At 43.3% G+C, this 16,672-nt stretch overlaps 1 protein-coding gene across 4 annotated transcripts in view; it reads left to right on the top strand.

The window, feature by feature from the left end:
* Positions 1-16,672, top strand: part of CadN (neural cadherin) — a 142,134-nt gene that overhangs the window by 113,481 nt on the left and 11,981 nt on the right. For 3 of the 4 annotated variants that reach the window (XM_022791582.2, XM_086982467.1, XM_086982377.1), the window contains 8 exons: positions 4,265-4,875; positions 8,035-8,188; positions 9,408-10,966; positions 12,935-13,050; positions 13,718-13,882; positions 14,735-14,987; positions 15,230-15,501; positions 16,286-16,576. In XM_022791582.2, coding sequence (XP_022647317.1) covers positions 4,265-4,875; positions 8,035-8,188; positions 9,408-10,966; positions 12,935-13,050; positions 13,718-13,882; positions 14,735-14,987; positions 15,230-15,501; positions 16,286-16,576 — 3,421 coding nt within the window. Of the gene's footprint in view, positions 1-4,264; positions 4,876-8,034; positions 8,189-9,407; positions 10,967-12,934; positions 13,051-13,460; positions 13,626-13,717; positions 13,883-14,734; positions 14,988-15,229; positions 15,502-16,285; positions 16,577-16,672 lie in introns of all 4 variants that reach the window. The other variant, XM_022791573.2, reaches the window with a different exon arrangement.

Here is a 16,672-nt window from a genome sequence, read left to right on the forward strand (position 1 = left end):
CGTGATAGCATTGTCTTCGTGTGGATACATTCGCTCGCTGTGTTTGGTTGCCGATCAGCGGATGGAGTTGCGGAGTTGTGATGCTAATTCCGTAAATAGGTGATGTATAGTCGTCGAGGATTCTTAGTGGGCAGCACAAACTGGCCCGGAATGTCTCCCAAAAACTGGTACGGTCCGTTTAAATGGAAACCATTGCCTCTTCAATAAACTGTGATAAAGCGTGACATCTTTTTGGTGAAGAAAGCAATAAAACTGAAGAGAGCTTATTGAATTGTTTGCATCTCGGTTGGCATCAAGGAGTAAATGCTCGGAGCGTATAGAAGGTTAACGATAGTGAAGAATCATAACAGCGAAAGAAGAAAATACGATTCGATATGGTTCAGTTCACCGTCCGACCCAGTTTATGCTAATGGCGCTGCCCATTTCTTTAGTTATTCTCAAAAGGATTTAAGTTGACCTCCCTATCGGCTGATCCCTGAGCTGGTTAACATACGGAACATTAAAAAAAAAAGCGCCTCGTACTCAGTATAATGCTGGTAATGAGCTGAAGGGAAGCCTTTCCAGAAGCTGATGGAGCAATTGAATTGCTATTTATGGATATAACAGTACGCTACGGGTTCTACATTTACATGCAAATCAAAACTACAACCAATAAATAATGCTGCCCGTGAGAATATTAACGATGTTATCAATAATAACCTTCATAGCATTAATAAACAACAAAAGCCGTAGGCGAAAGAACGGAAGACCTCGACCATTCTGCATTGCATCACTACCATTGGCTTGACAATACTGTCACTGCGGCTGTAGGTGTCAGCCAACCTGTTATAATCTAGCTACGTACGTGGGATATAGGGGAAACGTACGATGCCTGTATGACAGTAGCGTATTGGACTCGTATGGTATGTTCTTAATTGCCATCATTTCTCAAGTAGACACATCGTTTACTTTAAGAGGCCAAAGCTTTTTACAAGGACTATTGGACACTGTAGCAACTAGTTTGGTAAACATATGTTGAATCAAAGGTATCGCTTAATAACACTGGATATGAAACAGTGGCAGATGAAGTTACGCTCGAGGTTATTCCTGCATCAGTCGTTCTCGATTATAAGACTTTGACGACGAAACCTGTGTTGAAATACCTGTTGTAATTGTTTTACATCCACTTCAACCGCTGTCCTCAGTGTACAGACGTGTTCGTGTGATCTGCTTTGTCCCCGCTTAATGTATTGTTACATGATCGTGGCATAGTATCAGACATCCGCATATACCTTTCTCTGGTGGATCCGCACACCCGGCGGGAGAGTCGTTGTGATGCCCTCGTCGTCTTCTTCGTGCTCGTTATTGTTGCCTCTGCTGTTGGTTTGTTGCTTCGATTCTAACAACAACAATAACAAAGACTATGTGCATTGTCTCGTGGCCAGCGCGGGTGGAATGGCTGTGCGTTTTGACTGTCCTCGCTATTGTTAATGTCCAAGGCGCTATTGCCATCGTCGTAGAAAGAATAACCGAAGGCGATTGTTGTTGTAATAACAGCGGCAGCAACAACCCCCGTCAAATCCCTGTCCCCTATCCGAGCCGGACACGGCTGGCTGCGAATGATAAAAGTAAAGAGGTTTCCTTAGGCATTAGTAACGATACTCGTCTTTATGATGGAGTGCACCTGTTGTCGATGCCACATTTTCTTTTGCCAGCAATGGCGTTCCATTTTGCTCCGCACGGACGGGTACTGTATTTTCATCATACGATCACAGGCGCGTCTCACTCCGATCATCTCTCAACTGATCGATATTTAAGTAACGAAGAAAGCGTTTAGCTAATCCTGTGGGACCGTTTATGTCCGGTCGTGGTGTTTGTGGATGTTTGCTTAACAGTTTTCTGTTGGCTGTTCACGGTTATTAAACCTATTTTTGTTGCTGCTGGTATTTCGTGAAGATATAACAGAAAATATCGTTGTCTTCGTCTTGTCATTGAAGAGCGCAGAAATATATTCACTTTGAGTTGGATTTTGCCCTTTGCGGAGACAGGAACGTCGAACTGACAGTGGTCGCCCGTTTGCCCGTTCATTCACTCAGGCACAGCTCGGCGACTGCATTGTGAGCTTTTCGGTGAAAGATGACCCTTGCCACCATCACCACGAGAGACTGGGTGCGCTTCATCACTAGATGGCCCGCCGCAGCTAAAACCGTTGTTGCAAAAGCAGCAGTCTGCTGCTGTCACAAACTCTAGCGTAATCAGATGCGACGACGGATGCAGCAGTCGTGAAGCATTGTCTTAGGTCGACGACCCTTCAATGGAAGATGAGTTACTTGGATGTTACTTGAATAAGCAAAACGACAGCGGCGAAAAAGCTAAAGATAAAACAAGGGACGACAGACAACTCAGAAGGTATTTTCATCTTTCTTGGCGGCTATACCATTTCTTCCTTTCGCCGTGCCCCTTCTGCTAGCGTCGAAGTGGAAAGGGCAGTGACTATAACAGTTGTTATAATTGTTACATAGGCGGCGTGGGTGCAGCCATCGAGGCCGGTTAGAGTTTGGGTTCTACCGCTTGGGCGTAAGCGCCAGCTGCTGTTTTCTGTATAGTGTTCGCAAATGCTGTACTATGTAGGATGTTACTAGTTAATTTAAAATGGTAATCAATTTTCACAAAGTGTCTTCCTTTGCAGGTAGATGTGTTTCAATTGCCGTTTTTTTGTACACATATGCTTTAGTTCAGTAACATCTATAAACCAAACAAAACCTCGTATTTAATCCATTTAATTTTCAGGCTACATTGATTATTATTAAATGTTAGCGTGAGTGCTTCACAATGTTCTGCTTTCATATTGAGTTTTGATACTACCGTCCGTTTCAATATGTATGCACAGAAGTATGTTATGAGCGCTATGGAATGTATATACGTGTTAACTACAAATAAAAAAGACATCCAATGCAACTTTCGATAGAACGAGATATGGTAATATCGCTAGATTAGTAAATAGTTTTTCTCTGCCCCCATCTGCGGTCGACGCTGTACAAACGTAAGAATGAATTGCTGCGGCACTATCAGTGGTTGCAGCGTGCCCACCGCGTGCGTGCATTTTTGGCTCTGACGTGCACGCTCCGTTGATTCGCATCGGCCAATGATTTTTCTGCATCCACGTGATTTAGACTAACGGAGACTTCTGCGAGTTTCTTCGAAGTAAACTGGTGCACTTCTGCAGCAGATGATGTCGCTTGAAAAAATATCATGAACTTCCCTTTCTGCGGTTTTGTGTGGGAGGCCTAACGCAGGTTTACTGCGCAAAACGTGCCGGTGGTCGAAAAATGAAGAAGGGGCTGCGGTAATTAAAATGACAGAGTCGGTTCTGCTAATACTCTTTCCATATACCAACGAGAAGCGGCCGGATCAAGCTAAACCACAAACCCGAAGCCACCTACCTGACCTAATTAATTATAGTAGCTAACTAAATAAATTAGAAGACTTGATTTGGAAGTAAAGACGAGCAACTTTATTTTCGCGATTCGGAAAGATATGCGATCCAGATTAACTTACTTGGTTTTAGTTAAAGACGGCACCGGCACTTGCATTTTTCAACTTGTATTCTATAATCTGTTAGTGCACTTTAAAGTGTTCGGAATTATATAGTATCAGAAAATAACATTCTATGGTCTGACGAAAGTATTTTGCCAATGAAATATACGGTCAAATTGATAACTGACAGGTAATGGCGTATGCTATTTACTCTACCCAGAATAAATGGCCTAGTCCAAACAAGAGATAATCTAAGAGTAACTTCGGATGTATCAATCGAACGAATGCAGTACGGTATATCTGAAACATGTAGCTCTACTTGGTTAAGAAATTGTGATTATACTCAATACGTAAAGCTTTCACATAATAGCACGAATTTCTTGATTGAACTTCAAATTTCTTTTTTTTTTTTTAAATTAAAGAGCAGAGCCTAGACAACCGTTTTGCCTCGACAACTTAATGCCATTGATATCGTTTAACCAAGTTGCTTATATACATATATATATTATCAACTTTCAACGTATATATAAAACGGTTCATGCGGTATAAACGTCCAAGGAAGAGAATTTATATTATTTATACATTTTATGAGAATTTATATATAGAATGTTATGTCAATAAGTAGAGAGAATATCTGTAACGATATTCAATGTCATTTACCATGTATTGTCCATCTAACAAGTGTTCCATGTCTTTGGTTAGTTAAGTATACTGACATGAAGCACACTACTCCATTTTCTGCTTACAGCATCATTGAGGTAAAGGCTAAGTCATTTGCTGACCGCGAGATCCGTTATACGCTAAGGGCACAAGGTAAAGGCGCAGGCACATTTAACATTGGCCCAACATCTGGTATCGTAAAGCTGGCCAAGGAGCTGGACTACGAAGACCTCCGTCAGCCGAAGAGTTATTCGCTCGTGGTTACCGCCACCGAAGATTCCGGCGGTTTTTCTACTTCGGTCGAGCTCGTTATTAAGGTGACCGACGTGAATGACAATGCTCCTCGCTTCGAGTTGCCGGATTACCAGGCGCACAATATCGATGAAGACGTGTCAGTCGGCACGTCGATCCTGCAGGTGAAGGCAACTGATATGGACACGGGTCGAAATGCAGAAATCACGTATTCACTAGACAAAGAGGACTTCACTATTGACTCGAAAGGGAACATCTACTCGAATAAGCGGCTCGACGCGGACGTGAATAACACGTATGTCCTGACAGTCAAGGCGACCGATCGCGGCGAACCACCACTTACCGGGACGGCGACTGTGCGAATCTATACGGAGAACAAAAATGACGAGGCGCCGAAATTCTCGCAAGATGTGTACACGCCAAACGTCGATGAAAACGCAGGACCTGGTAAGCAATTGATTCTGCATCGACGAAGTGACGGTCAAAACAAGCGATCCGTCAAACAAAGTTCTGTAGTCGAGCAGGAAAAAAGACGCAGAAATATAGACACAGAAAAAAATGCACCTCCGATGAGTAGAACACTGGAATAGTATAAGGACTCCACTCAAATTGATATTATCTTGGGTTAAAAAAGAAAGTAAAGCATTTCGAAACATTAGATAGGATCTGTGCCTAAGTAATTATATATAGCTTTAACAACGAACGTTCAGCATTACATGGTCGCTTTTTTAACTCTCCTTTAACGATCATCGACTGACTTTTTCTAACTGAGATTTACTTTTATGCTACTTATACATGGCGATACAGTCAGATAGCACCAGTACCAGTAGAGTGCATGCTGTTCCCACCGTTGAGAACACTGTTATCGTAGGCCCCATGTTGGTTTATTTGACCATTGCATCGGCCAATATTTAAGGAATACAACTATTTATTTACATGCACGTCTACTAAAAAATAGAAAATACGTCGTGCTCTCAACGTATATTGACGTAGTTCTCTCAGGAAATCACTGAATTTGTTAAACGTTGTAATCCGTTGTGCAGTTTGAAAGCATCGAAGGTCTATGTAATACACGTAGTTGTAACGTGTTGTTGGCGGCGACGTTGGATCTGAGCTAACGGCGAAATATTCCCTATCGATTGTACCCCCTTTATGACTTTTTTGACGTCGCATCTCTCGTTTCTTTTCAGTAGGGCAAGCAGATAAACGGCACGGATGGCACGAGCGATTATATAGTATTATAATATTTACAGTATAGCAAAATCGAATACAGGGCGAAACGATACAGATTTTTCCCTAATCATTTTCGGCTGCTGCATTTCCGTGCTGAAAGCCTGCAACCGTTCATCGCTAGAGTTTCCGCATACGATTCCGCTCTATCTTCACGCCTGCTGTTCGCCAACCGCCATAGCGGCTGGTTTTGGACCCCGCTCGTTCTAATACACACTAGTTCCGTTTTGGCCCGCCGTTCCCGTGTTTTGGTCTCACAGACGGTAGTGTCCGCTATTCCAGCTTTTTTTTTTTATCACAAGTCTCGCGGGGGGCCAACACAGAAGGACCGTTTTCCAAAAGCCAGCCCAAACGGGCCCAAGTCTCTGCCATTTGTTCTGGAACGACGAAGCGGTGAAGTTCGTCGGTCACTGCAAGCCGAGCCTTTTTCCCCCTTGGCATACGATGGGAGGGTCGATTCATCTATAAAGCAAGGAAAGGTTCTTATCTGCTCTCCTTTCTTTACCCCTCTCCGTTTGCCATACAGCCTATTCTCTGTATATCAAAGGTCTTTTCCTTTCCTTACACAACGACAAGGAACGGATTGCAGGAAAGTTGAACGAATGCTTAAGGAACGAAGTCGAGACGACCCTTTAGACCTATTTTTATGACAAGGAAAAGTTCAGGATGCACCTGCACTGGATGAGATGGGGAGTGAAGCTAGTATATAGAACACAGAGGTTTATAGTGAGGGGACTTTAACGACTGGCAGAGAAGACAATGATGGTGATGATCAAACGTTGATGGTGGTGTTGATGTCAACGTTATCTTGCGCTGAGATAATTCTCTCTTTCGTTTTGTTGTAAGTGTGATGAAAGAGAACGATATACGTATATTGCAGTGGCAATAGTACCGGTGCAGCAATAACTATGATAGTGATATATTAAAAGCATTCAACGAGACTCAATGCTAATAAATATCGCGGGTTCCTACTCAGCTCCTAGTGAGCGAGCTACTAATAGCTTAGTTTTTAACTGCAACGTAACAATGTAGTGAACTGCAAACGACGGGTAGGTGGAACATGGAGTAAACGATGAAGATGCCAACACCGGCCGCGATGACATTGGTAGCGGCGGCCGGGGCGATCATTAGATATCGTATACCTCTCCTCTAACGACTGCTAGCACGCGTCTTTCTTTATACTGTCTGTCTGCGGTGTTTCTAAGTAAACAGGCTTAAAAGCATTGTAAATAACATCAGGGTTAAGTGTGTGAGAGTAAGGGAGGTAGGGACGAGAAATGGTTCATGCACGCCCTGTTCACACTCAACGCGGTCGATGAGTGTTGGAAATATATAGTGAGGGAACTGATGAAGGCCACACGAGCGATGAAAGATGTCCCCCCGGTAGAACTTCGAGGCTTGAATGCTTCATGGTTAGTACTCGGTTAACTGGCTGCTGAGGGAAGGTTGGCGTTTGCACCGTTTGTCTTCCGTATTCGACGTGTTAACTGGAGAAAAAATGTCCATAGGGTGTTTACTACATAGCATACCCCCTTCCTTACCGCTTTCAGCCTTGACCTTTCTCTGTTAACCGGGCTTCTGTCTCGGAATAGATGACAGGACAGCCAAAATAATATCGAGGACACGTTCATGCATGTATAGACAGGAGACAGCATGCTCACAACTATATAATATCGGGTCGTTCCCTCGTATTACGGTGAAGAAGAGAGAACGTATTACGGTGCTAAAAACAGGATAAACAACAGAAGCAACATATTTTTCAGAAAGGGGAAACGGTTTTTTTGGTGGCACCGACGAAATCAATGCTATAACACCATCATTGCTGCTGCTCGTGGTGGTAGCGTGCTTATTGTTGCGTTTCGGAATGTCGTTGCTCCGCTGACCTATTGCGACGCTACCGTTATACGGCCTTTTAACTGTTCTAATAGAAGCAAATGAAAGCAGCTTTCATATATAGGGTTGTTTCTCGCTAGGTTATTTTCGATTTCTCCCCGCAGAACGCGAGGTGTAGTAAATGTTATAAAACTTAGCGTGGAAACTTCGAAAATAGTACCAGCTAACTGCCGAAACGAATCTGGCACAATAAGCGGGAGATGCGGTGCGAGTCTTTGGCGATTTCAGTTCTCATGAGTTCTTCCTTTGAGCCTCATCGTAGATTTAAAGTAGGTTGAAAAATGAGTCCATAATGATCCTATGTACATATATGAGTAAAATGATGGCACCCTCTCGCGGCAATATTTTGCATCTTTACACCCTAAGAATGCATTGCACTTGGAGTAGAAACGTGAATGCATTTTAAGAGATGCCTCCGAGGTAACTCTAATAGCAATATTCCGTTACCACCTGTTTTGTATTTCTGCTTCTGTGACAACACAGGTACCCTAGTGACAACGGTGGTTGCGTCGGACAAAGACGGCGATAATGTTCTATTTGGCTTCGTAAACTCTGGAACGACTAGCGGTATGTTCCAGATTGAAGAACGAACCGGAGTGATCCGTTTGATTGACACCGGAAAGATCAATCTCGACAGGTAAGCAAACAATTTCTTTGTTTTTGCTTGCGCCCTATGTTCTCGACACGTTGGTTACGACGACTCTGTCTGGAAAAACTCTCATATTATCCTTACGGCCCATTATTATTATTATTAATCCGATATTTATTGATGAGTAACTGTGTATGTAAATAAGGTGGTAGCGGTTCTCAATTGGGCCCCTAACGATATCTGTGGTTTTCTGCGCTTAGGCTTGACTAGATGAAAGAGAACAAGATTTCCATTGCTGAAAAATAGAGTAACAGTCAGTATCGTGTTTTTGTCATTCTGTGATCTTGCAACAAATGTTTCATTTTGTAACTTCAGTGCAATTAAGCCTTCATAACGCTAGGCCCTATCCGTTACTCTTTACGACCATTTTTCAGTTTTAAGAAGAAAGTGACCTACATTTATTTTCATGTAAATACTAATGCACGGTAAACAAAGCAAGAATGTAATAATACCATATTCATCACAGAAATTTTTAAAATTTCCCTAAAAAATCAACATATTTAATCTCATTGTGAAAAATCGAGTTATTTAAAAATATAGTTTTGTGTCTATTAAATAGAGCTCGAGAAACCAGGCAACTTTCGCACTTTGACTCTCAGTTGTGTGGCATAATTAATTGTTAAAAACGCATTTTTTTTCGTATTTCTAGTTTAAGACCACAGTTAATTCTCTTAAGGCATTTAATGCTCTCGTTAAGCCTATTCGCACAACCGCAAAAGCCCTTAAGAGGTACCTAACCATGCAATACAAGGTTTGCATGTATATACTAAGTACATATGTGTAAACACCTAGTCGCGTCAAGAATGATTAGAGAACAGTGAGATCTTGCGCATATATTACCCTTCTGTGGTAACGCATGTTTCCATGATAGCTAGCTATCTCTATACGTTATCAATGATGTTCTCGTTTGCTTTAACTTACGATCAAACTGTTTAAGCATAGCTCATGTGTATTTTCCGTTGGTTTGCGATTCTTCGTTTCTACGTCGTATTAGATTGCATGATGTTTTATACGAGTTCCGCTCGCACTTTTCTTCCGTTTGTTTCGTATTTATCTCGTTTTATCTGGTATTTTTTGTGCTTTTACATGCCATCAGCTTGCCTTCGTATAGCAGTTAAATTATGTTCTGTGAAATTTCTTCAAGTGAACTATCCGTGTTTTTATTTTCTGTGCCGTTGCCGCATTCATTGCGATATATCGTTCACAGGGACAAGTACGAGTTGAACGTGACGGCACGCGACGATGGAGCGTGCTGTAAGAATGGGGCTCTCACACCGCATACTTCTACCGCTTTAGTTGTCGTTTTCATCACAGATGTTAACGATAACAAGCCCGTCTTCGAGGACTGTGGCAGTTACGCACCGAAAGTTGAGGAAGGTGCCCAGAGTGGCACATCGGTGATCCGCGTCCGCGCCAAGGACAACGATAAAGGTCATAACGGCCAGGTCCGATACTCGATGGTCCAGCAGCCAAACCAGAAAGGCACGAAATTCAGTGTTGACGAAGTTACCGGAGAGATTCGTACGAACAAAGTGTTTGACCGGGAAGGTGACGACGGACGGTTTGTGTCGGTCACGGTAAAAGCCACTGATCGTGGCAGCCCTCCACTTGAGGGTGTGTGCTCATTTAAAGTGGAAATCACCGACGTCAACGACAATCCACCGCTATTCGACCGGCAAGAGTATCGCGAGAACGTTAAACAGGACACGCAGATAGGCAACCCGATATTGAGGGTGTCCGCGAGTGACGAGGATGCCGATTTGAATGGCGTTATTATCTACAATCTAACAGCGCCGTACGACCCGACTGACCTGAATTATTTCAATATTAATCCCGAGAGCGGATGGATCCAGCTGAAGAAACCGCTTGACCGGGACTCGTATCACTTGCGTGCGATCGCCACCGATAAGGGTACTCCACAGCATTCGGCCACGGTCGAGGTTGTTATTGACGTGGTTGATCGCGCTAACAATCCGCCGATCTGGGACCAGCCTGTCTACGGCCCAATTTTCATCAAAGAGAACCTTGAAGTAGGTTCGAAGGTCATCTCGATTAAGGCTCGGTCAGGTATTCCCGATAATCCGGACGTATTCTACACGCTTATGAAAGGTAGCACCGAGCAAACAAACAAGAAGGATACGTTCTATCTGAATCAGCGAAACGACGGCGGCCACACATGGGCCGAACTCTTCGTCAATTATCCTCTTGACTACGAAAAGATACAGCAATACAACCTGACGATACGTGTTGAAAACAACGGAATTCAACAACTAGCCAGTGAGGCAACAGTTTACATCGTTTTAGAGGACGTCAACGATGAGATTCCGTTGTTCATTGAGCGTGAACAGGAAACGGTGCTCGAGGGCATGCCTCCAGGCACGAAAGTTACCCAAGTGCAAGCCGTGGACAAGGATGGCACATACCCTAACAACAAGGTGTACTACGCGATAGAGTCCAAGGATCAAGGTGATAAGTATTTTACGATTGATCGGGAGACTGGCGATATTTACACCAAGGTTGAATTCGACCGCGAGGAGAAGCTGGCGTATGCTATCCAGGTCCGCGCGGAGGACGGTGCACCCTCAGCACGGCCGCATATACGTGGCAACTCGCCAAATTCTGTAACAAAATATATCCGGATCGGCATTGGAGACAAGAACGACAATCCGCCCTACTTCTCACAAGGTCTGTACGAAGCGGAGGTCAATGAAGACGAGGATGTGCAACACACAGTGATCACCGTTACTGCCAAAGATAAAGATGAATGTGAGTATTTTAATTTAGCCTTTTTGCCTATAGGTTTGTTTGTTTCGAATAACAGCACCTAAGACTGAAGGTCTGATCGTGACTGTTTCGAGCAATAGGCAGAGTTTGTAGTAAGCTTGTTTCTGGATAATGTGAAGAAACGTTATCCAGAAACAAAGCCTAATGGATGGGCTTCGTTAACTCCTCGTGTGTTTTATTCAGTTATTGCGCATTGTCTGTGGATAAACGCAAAATTATGAGCAGTGTTTCTCGTCTTCCAGGAATATTGCTTTCAATGCTCGTTCTGCCATTGCCCACTTTTCAAAAGCTCAAGAGATTAAAAACGAAAAATAGAAAGGGCTAAATCGTTGAAGTAAATCTTCCCCATGTTTAATAGATATCTCACGTCATCTCATGCACCTTTTTTCCTAGCATTTCTTTCTGTACTTTCGAGACTTCTGTTTTTAGTAAGTCTGCTCATGTCGACGGGGTTTGTCGTCGAGGCAGGCGAGATCAATTTTTTTTTGTGCGACAAAAAAAATAAACCCGCTGACCGTGTTTAATTGGATATGCAATCAGACATTTCTAGTATTCCCTGCATTGTTTGCGGATGGCTCTAAATTACCCCATCTTATCGTTGCTTTTTTGACTTTCACCGCCCGGCCACATTGCGGGATTAGCTCGCATTCCCGGCGACTCTTTTTATCATTACTCCCACTACCAACAGTAATCTTAGCGTGGAAGAAACGCTGCAAAGTGTGGCAGGAGAACGGATGATGGAGATGGGCGAAATCGTGAGAAGAAGACAGAAATTTGGCAAACCAGAAGCCAGCCGTAGCCTTTCGCCGGCACCACCTAATGCGTACATCTGAAATTAGATAGAATGACGTAAAATGGCAAAGCGAAATAGCAGTGTCATCGTATCATCACATAGGCTACCTCAGCATCGCTCATCAACGACTCAGGCAGAGCGAGGTAAAACCGACCAGGCCAACTGGTCTGCGTGCAGAAACTACGCTCTTTAGAGTAGAAGAGGATACCGAACCAAGAGGCTGAGTAAGCAAACGCAGCTGCAATAGCTCTCGTGAACGTTCTTTCTTTTGCTTCTTAGTTATCTATTCCCTTCTTCTTGCCTCTTCAGGCCAGCACCTTTTGCGAGCATCATGAGTCTTGAGGGAAAACCCACAACAGCCCTGAAAATAGTTGGACGTAGCTGCCGCATATATTGCAGAAAAGGAAGGCAAGTCCCAAAAAAATTGTGTTGTACCGTCCTCGTGAAAGGCTGTTGCCCTATGGTAGGGAAGTGGCAGAACAGTGGAGCTACTACAGACTCCGGGGAATGGGAAGGCGAGGGTTCTACGAAGGACTAGCGGGGGCTCAGAAAAGCGCCGACGGAATCTACTCTAATGAGGAAAAGTGCCATCAGCGCGTTATATGTCGCTGCTTTCATTAACTTTACATGATTTCGTACCTGCGCGATGGCACGGAGACACGAATCGCAGCGAGATAAAATTTTACGGCAGCGGATGTGTAGTGAGTTTGGAAATCAGGAACGCAGAAAGGGAGCCAAAAAATAGTTTGTTTATTCTATGCAGGATACACTGACTGTTGTTTACCCGTTTTGTAGAGGCTCGACCCTGTAAGTGTCTCTAGATGAGTATTTTTCACCTTTCAATTTTGCTTTTCGTTCTACTCATTATTAACGTTAAGGACAAAACTAGAAAATAGTCCACGTCCGATTATGAAGAGGCCGTAGCCTGTGCAAAGTACGAGAATAGGGATGTATGATTATTATAGTATGCTATATGGAGAAACTGTTGTTAGCTTTATTTTGTTGTGTTTAAAGCTATTGTTTACTTAAATACACATGGAACAAAAATCGAGAAAACAGACTTATCTCATTCAGCAGTAGAAGATCGTAATTCTTTCATTGTTACCGAATGGCTAACTCGTCGATATATTCCCAACGCGTGCTGTTGCTCTTTACAGCTTCCCGTATTCGCTACGAAATTACTCAAGGAAATATTGGAGGGGCATTTGCGGTTAAGAACGAGACTGGCGCGATTTATGTGGCTGGACCACTTGACTATGAGACCAGAAAAGAGGTCAGCTTTTCTCCGAACACCTTAAGAACGTGTCACGACTTGTGATATAATAAAAATAACGTATACTCTATGATTATGGCCAATTCTCGTTTCATTAACATTTTCCTTATATATATATTTTGTGATAATCATAAGAATGGTTATGACAACATGAAAACGGATAACTGACCATTTGTACACCCCTATTATTGAACTGATTAATATTTACACGCTGCTCTGGGACTGATGCCCTCATTTGATCGTCATCGTGTGCCTTGTCATCACCTACGCGTCTTTTACCGATCTGGTGTCGTTGTTGTCGACGTGATACGTTTCCGTTTATCTGCCATTTCGGCCACTTTACATTTCATTGTCGGAATTCGGCGCATTGTGTTTATTGTTTTTATCACTGACCTCATTGTCAATAACAGTATCGGCTTCGGCTGGTCGCCTCCGACAATCTAAACGAGAATCATACAACAGTTCTTATACGCGTCAAAGACGTTAACGACAACGCTCCAATTTTTGACCGACCAACGTACGAGGCACAGATCACTGAAGAAAACGATCGAAATCTGCCGCAAAAAATTCTCACGGTGAGTCGGTTACGATGGTTGTTGCGGTATTCAGCAATGTTTTGTTTCATGGCCCATGCCGCTTGCCTTGCTTGTTCGTTCTTCGGTTACAGTATAACCTCACTCTGACTGCATCTGATACATTGTCCGAGAACAATGCGACTGTCCACATCAAGATTAAGGACATCAACGACCTCCCGCCCAAATTTGAGCGGGGCTCATATGAAGCCACTATCCCTGAGGAAGACGATAGAGGGCTGCCTAAAAAGATTCTTCAGGTATTTTTTGTTTTTTAGACGTATGTTTTATTTACTCTTCTGTTCCTGAACTCTGCGGTAGTCTTCTGACAGTTAATGGCGAACGGAGTTATAAGTAACTAAATATCGGTGATTCACTTGTCGCTGCTAAAACTCTTCACGCTTATATGTTATAATTGGCCTTTTAATGCTTTTGTTATTTTGAAAGTTAACGTTTATGGTTTGTTAGGTTCTAGAAAATAATTTTGATTAGTTCTGATTCGCAACATTAGTGACATTATAATTATGTATATCTATCATTTTTTGCCAGTTGTTGACTGGGATGTTTTTGAAGGCACGAACAAAAGTGACGGATGTTTATTGAGTACATGTGTGTTAGAATTTAAGGTAAGTTAGTATAGACTGAACTTGCAAAAGTATAAATAAGATGGGTATAATGAGGGCACTATGGCTAAAAGCATAGATTGCCCATTGAGGAACACATTGAAGGACGACGAATGTAGAAAAATTTACACTTTGTTGCAGATCGTTATTTAATGAGGTTAAACGTCATATCTATGATCTTGAAATGACTTCTTCGTTCGATGCCATAGCACCGAAAAAAAAGGCCACACGTGGTGAACTTTTACCTAGCTTGCTCTTAATCACCTGCTCAATGTAGTAGCAGTCGCCATATTGTTTTTATTCACGTCTTCTCCATACCTTTTTATGAGGAGGAGAGTTTAGCTCCGACGTTTTGCTTCTGGAAAATCTAGCCACGCTCTAGTTACAAGACCGAATCAGCGGCCAATGTTATAATCGCTTTTTTTGCACTTGTTTAATGTGATATCGATGATCTCCGCGGGCTACACTTTCCGCTCATTCGCTCATTAGGTTACAGCAACGGATGGTGACCGAGACCGAGAGTCGGATATTGTGTACTTCCTAACCGGCCAGGGCGTGGATAATACCGACGCCGAAAATAACAAGTTCGCTATTAACCAGACAACCGGAGAGATTTACGTACTAAAACCCTTAGATAGGGACTTACCTCAGGGCCGCTCCCAATGGAGATTCACTGTGTTTGCGGAAGACGAGGGCGGTAATGGTTTGGTAGGATTTGCTGACGTGCTTGTTAATCTGAAGGGTGAGTATCGGAAGTAGTAGTAGACAGATCTGCGGTTGGGGCAAAGTATGCCATATAGTTTTTCGCTAGCTTCAAATTAGAACTCTCGAGTTACTCTAAATCGCTGGCTTAGCGGGCGTATGAACCCTAAAACGCATTATGACTTCTAGTTACGGTCGAGTAACATGGATAATGAACCACCAGTGATACTCATTGTTTGGGCATCTTCGCTTTGTTTCGTTTTTTTTTAAATCAATCAACAGACATCAACGATAACGCACCGTTCTTCCCGGCGGCCGTGTACACTGGCAATGTGACGGAGAATGGCACAGCGGGTATGACTGTCATGACGATGACAGCCACGGATTATGATGACCCGATGGAGGGCGCTAACGCGAAACTTACGTACTCGATCGAACAAAACCAGGTGAATGAAAATGGCGAGCTCATTTTCGCCATTGACGAGGAGACGGGCGTCATCTCGACAGCAGTCTGCTGTCTAGACCGGGAAACAAATCCCGAGTACACCATCAAGGTATGTCGAAGTGCCTATACATTGCGAACGCGCAGTACAGTCGCTTAGATTTTCGATGTGTGCGTTCAACGTGCAGAAGTGGCAATACAACTGATATGTTAGGCACTTCAGCTGGTCGAAGATACTTTTTGTGTCTCTTATACCACGGACCATCTAGCGTGCTAAAAATTACAGACACAGTCGGCTTGTTTTATTGTGGCGACATGACATCGGCGTCTTGCAGTAAAGCAGGATCTCATTCTCAGAACAGAGCTCTACAAAGATGCCATTGAGCCGTTAGTGTACCCATGCGTTTTATCTGATTAGCTAATCTAATTTCGAAATATGCCGAATTTTAGTCGGCTCAGTTTTATGAACACCTGCTTATGGTCTTCACAGTTGAGGTACTATTCCACTACTGTTTTCATCTGTAAACATCTGTTCTAAACTAACTCGAACATCTATCAGATATTTGAACAGGTCTAATATCTGTGTTAAGTTTTACACGAATCGAATTTACTGCTAACGAGGTAAAACATCTGTTCGACCTTTGACGATAGTATTCATCGGACACGAAAACAGGACACATTTCAACTCTTTAATCGATTGTACGCGCTGTCGACTGAAAGCGTTGTATAACATGGCGGATCTCCAACCATCTCGGGTGAATGACTGACTAGGTGCCACTAAAAGTATCCCGTTGAATTAGGTTAGCGCTTCAATTGTGGTCAACGAGATAGTCAAGATAATTGATCCTTCACGTGACCTTCGATTACGTGTTCCGTCCGACGTCATTGCATTGCAGGTAGTGGCGGTTGACGGTGGTGGTCTCAAAGGCACGGGTACCGCCACCATCAAGATCAAGGATATTAATGATATGCCACCAGAGTTCACCAAGAAGGAATGGTATGTCGAGGTGGACGAGACGGAGGCGGACAACATTCCGGAAGCGCCCATCTTGGTGGTTTCTGTCAACGACGGAGACCTGCTCGAGACGAACAGATTCTCGTATAAAGTCATCGATAGCTCATTTGGAGCAGACCGTTTCACCATGGTCACAAACTCCGACGGAACCGGTTCGCTCAAAATTGCCAAGGTAAATAAAACATCTTGCCACCAGTCGTAACTGAGGGCGCGTGTGCCGTTTTGTGCAAAGATAAATAGTTATTACAGCAACGTATTTGTAATCGGA

The sequence above is a fragment of the Varroa destructor genome, unplaced genomic scaffold (assembly GCF_002443255.2).
Source record: "Varroa destructor unplaced genomic scaffold, Vdes_3.0 BEIS01000001.1, whole genome shotgun sequence".
NCBI classification, from domain to species: Eukaryota; Metazoa; Arthropoda; class Arachnida; order Mesostigmata; family Varroidae; genus Varroa; species Varroa destructor.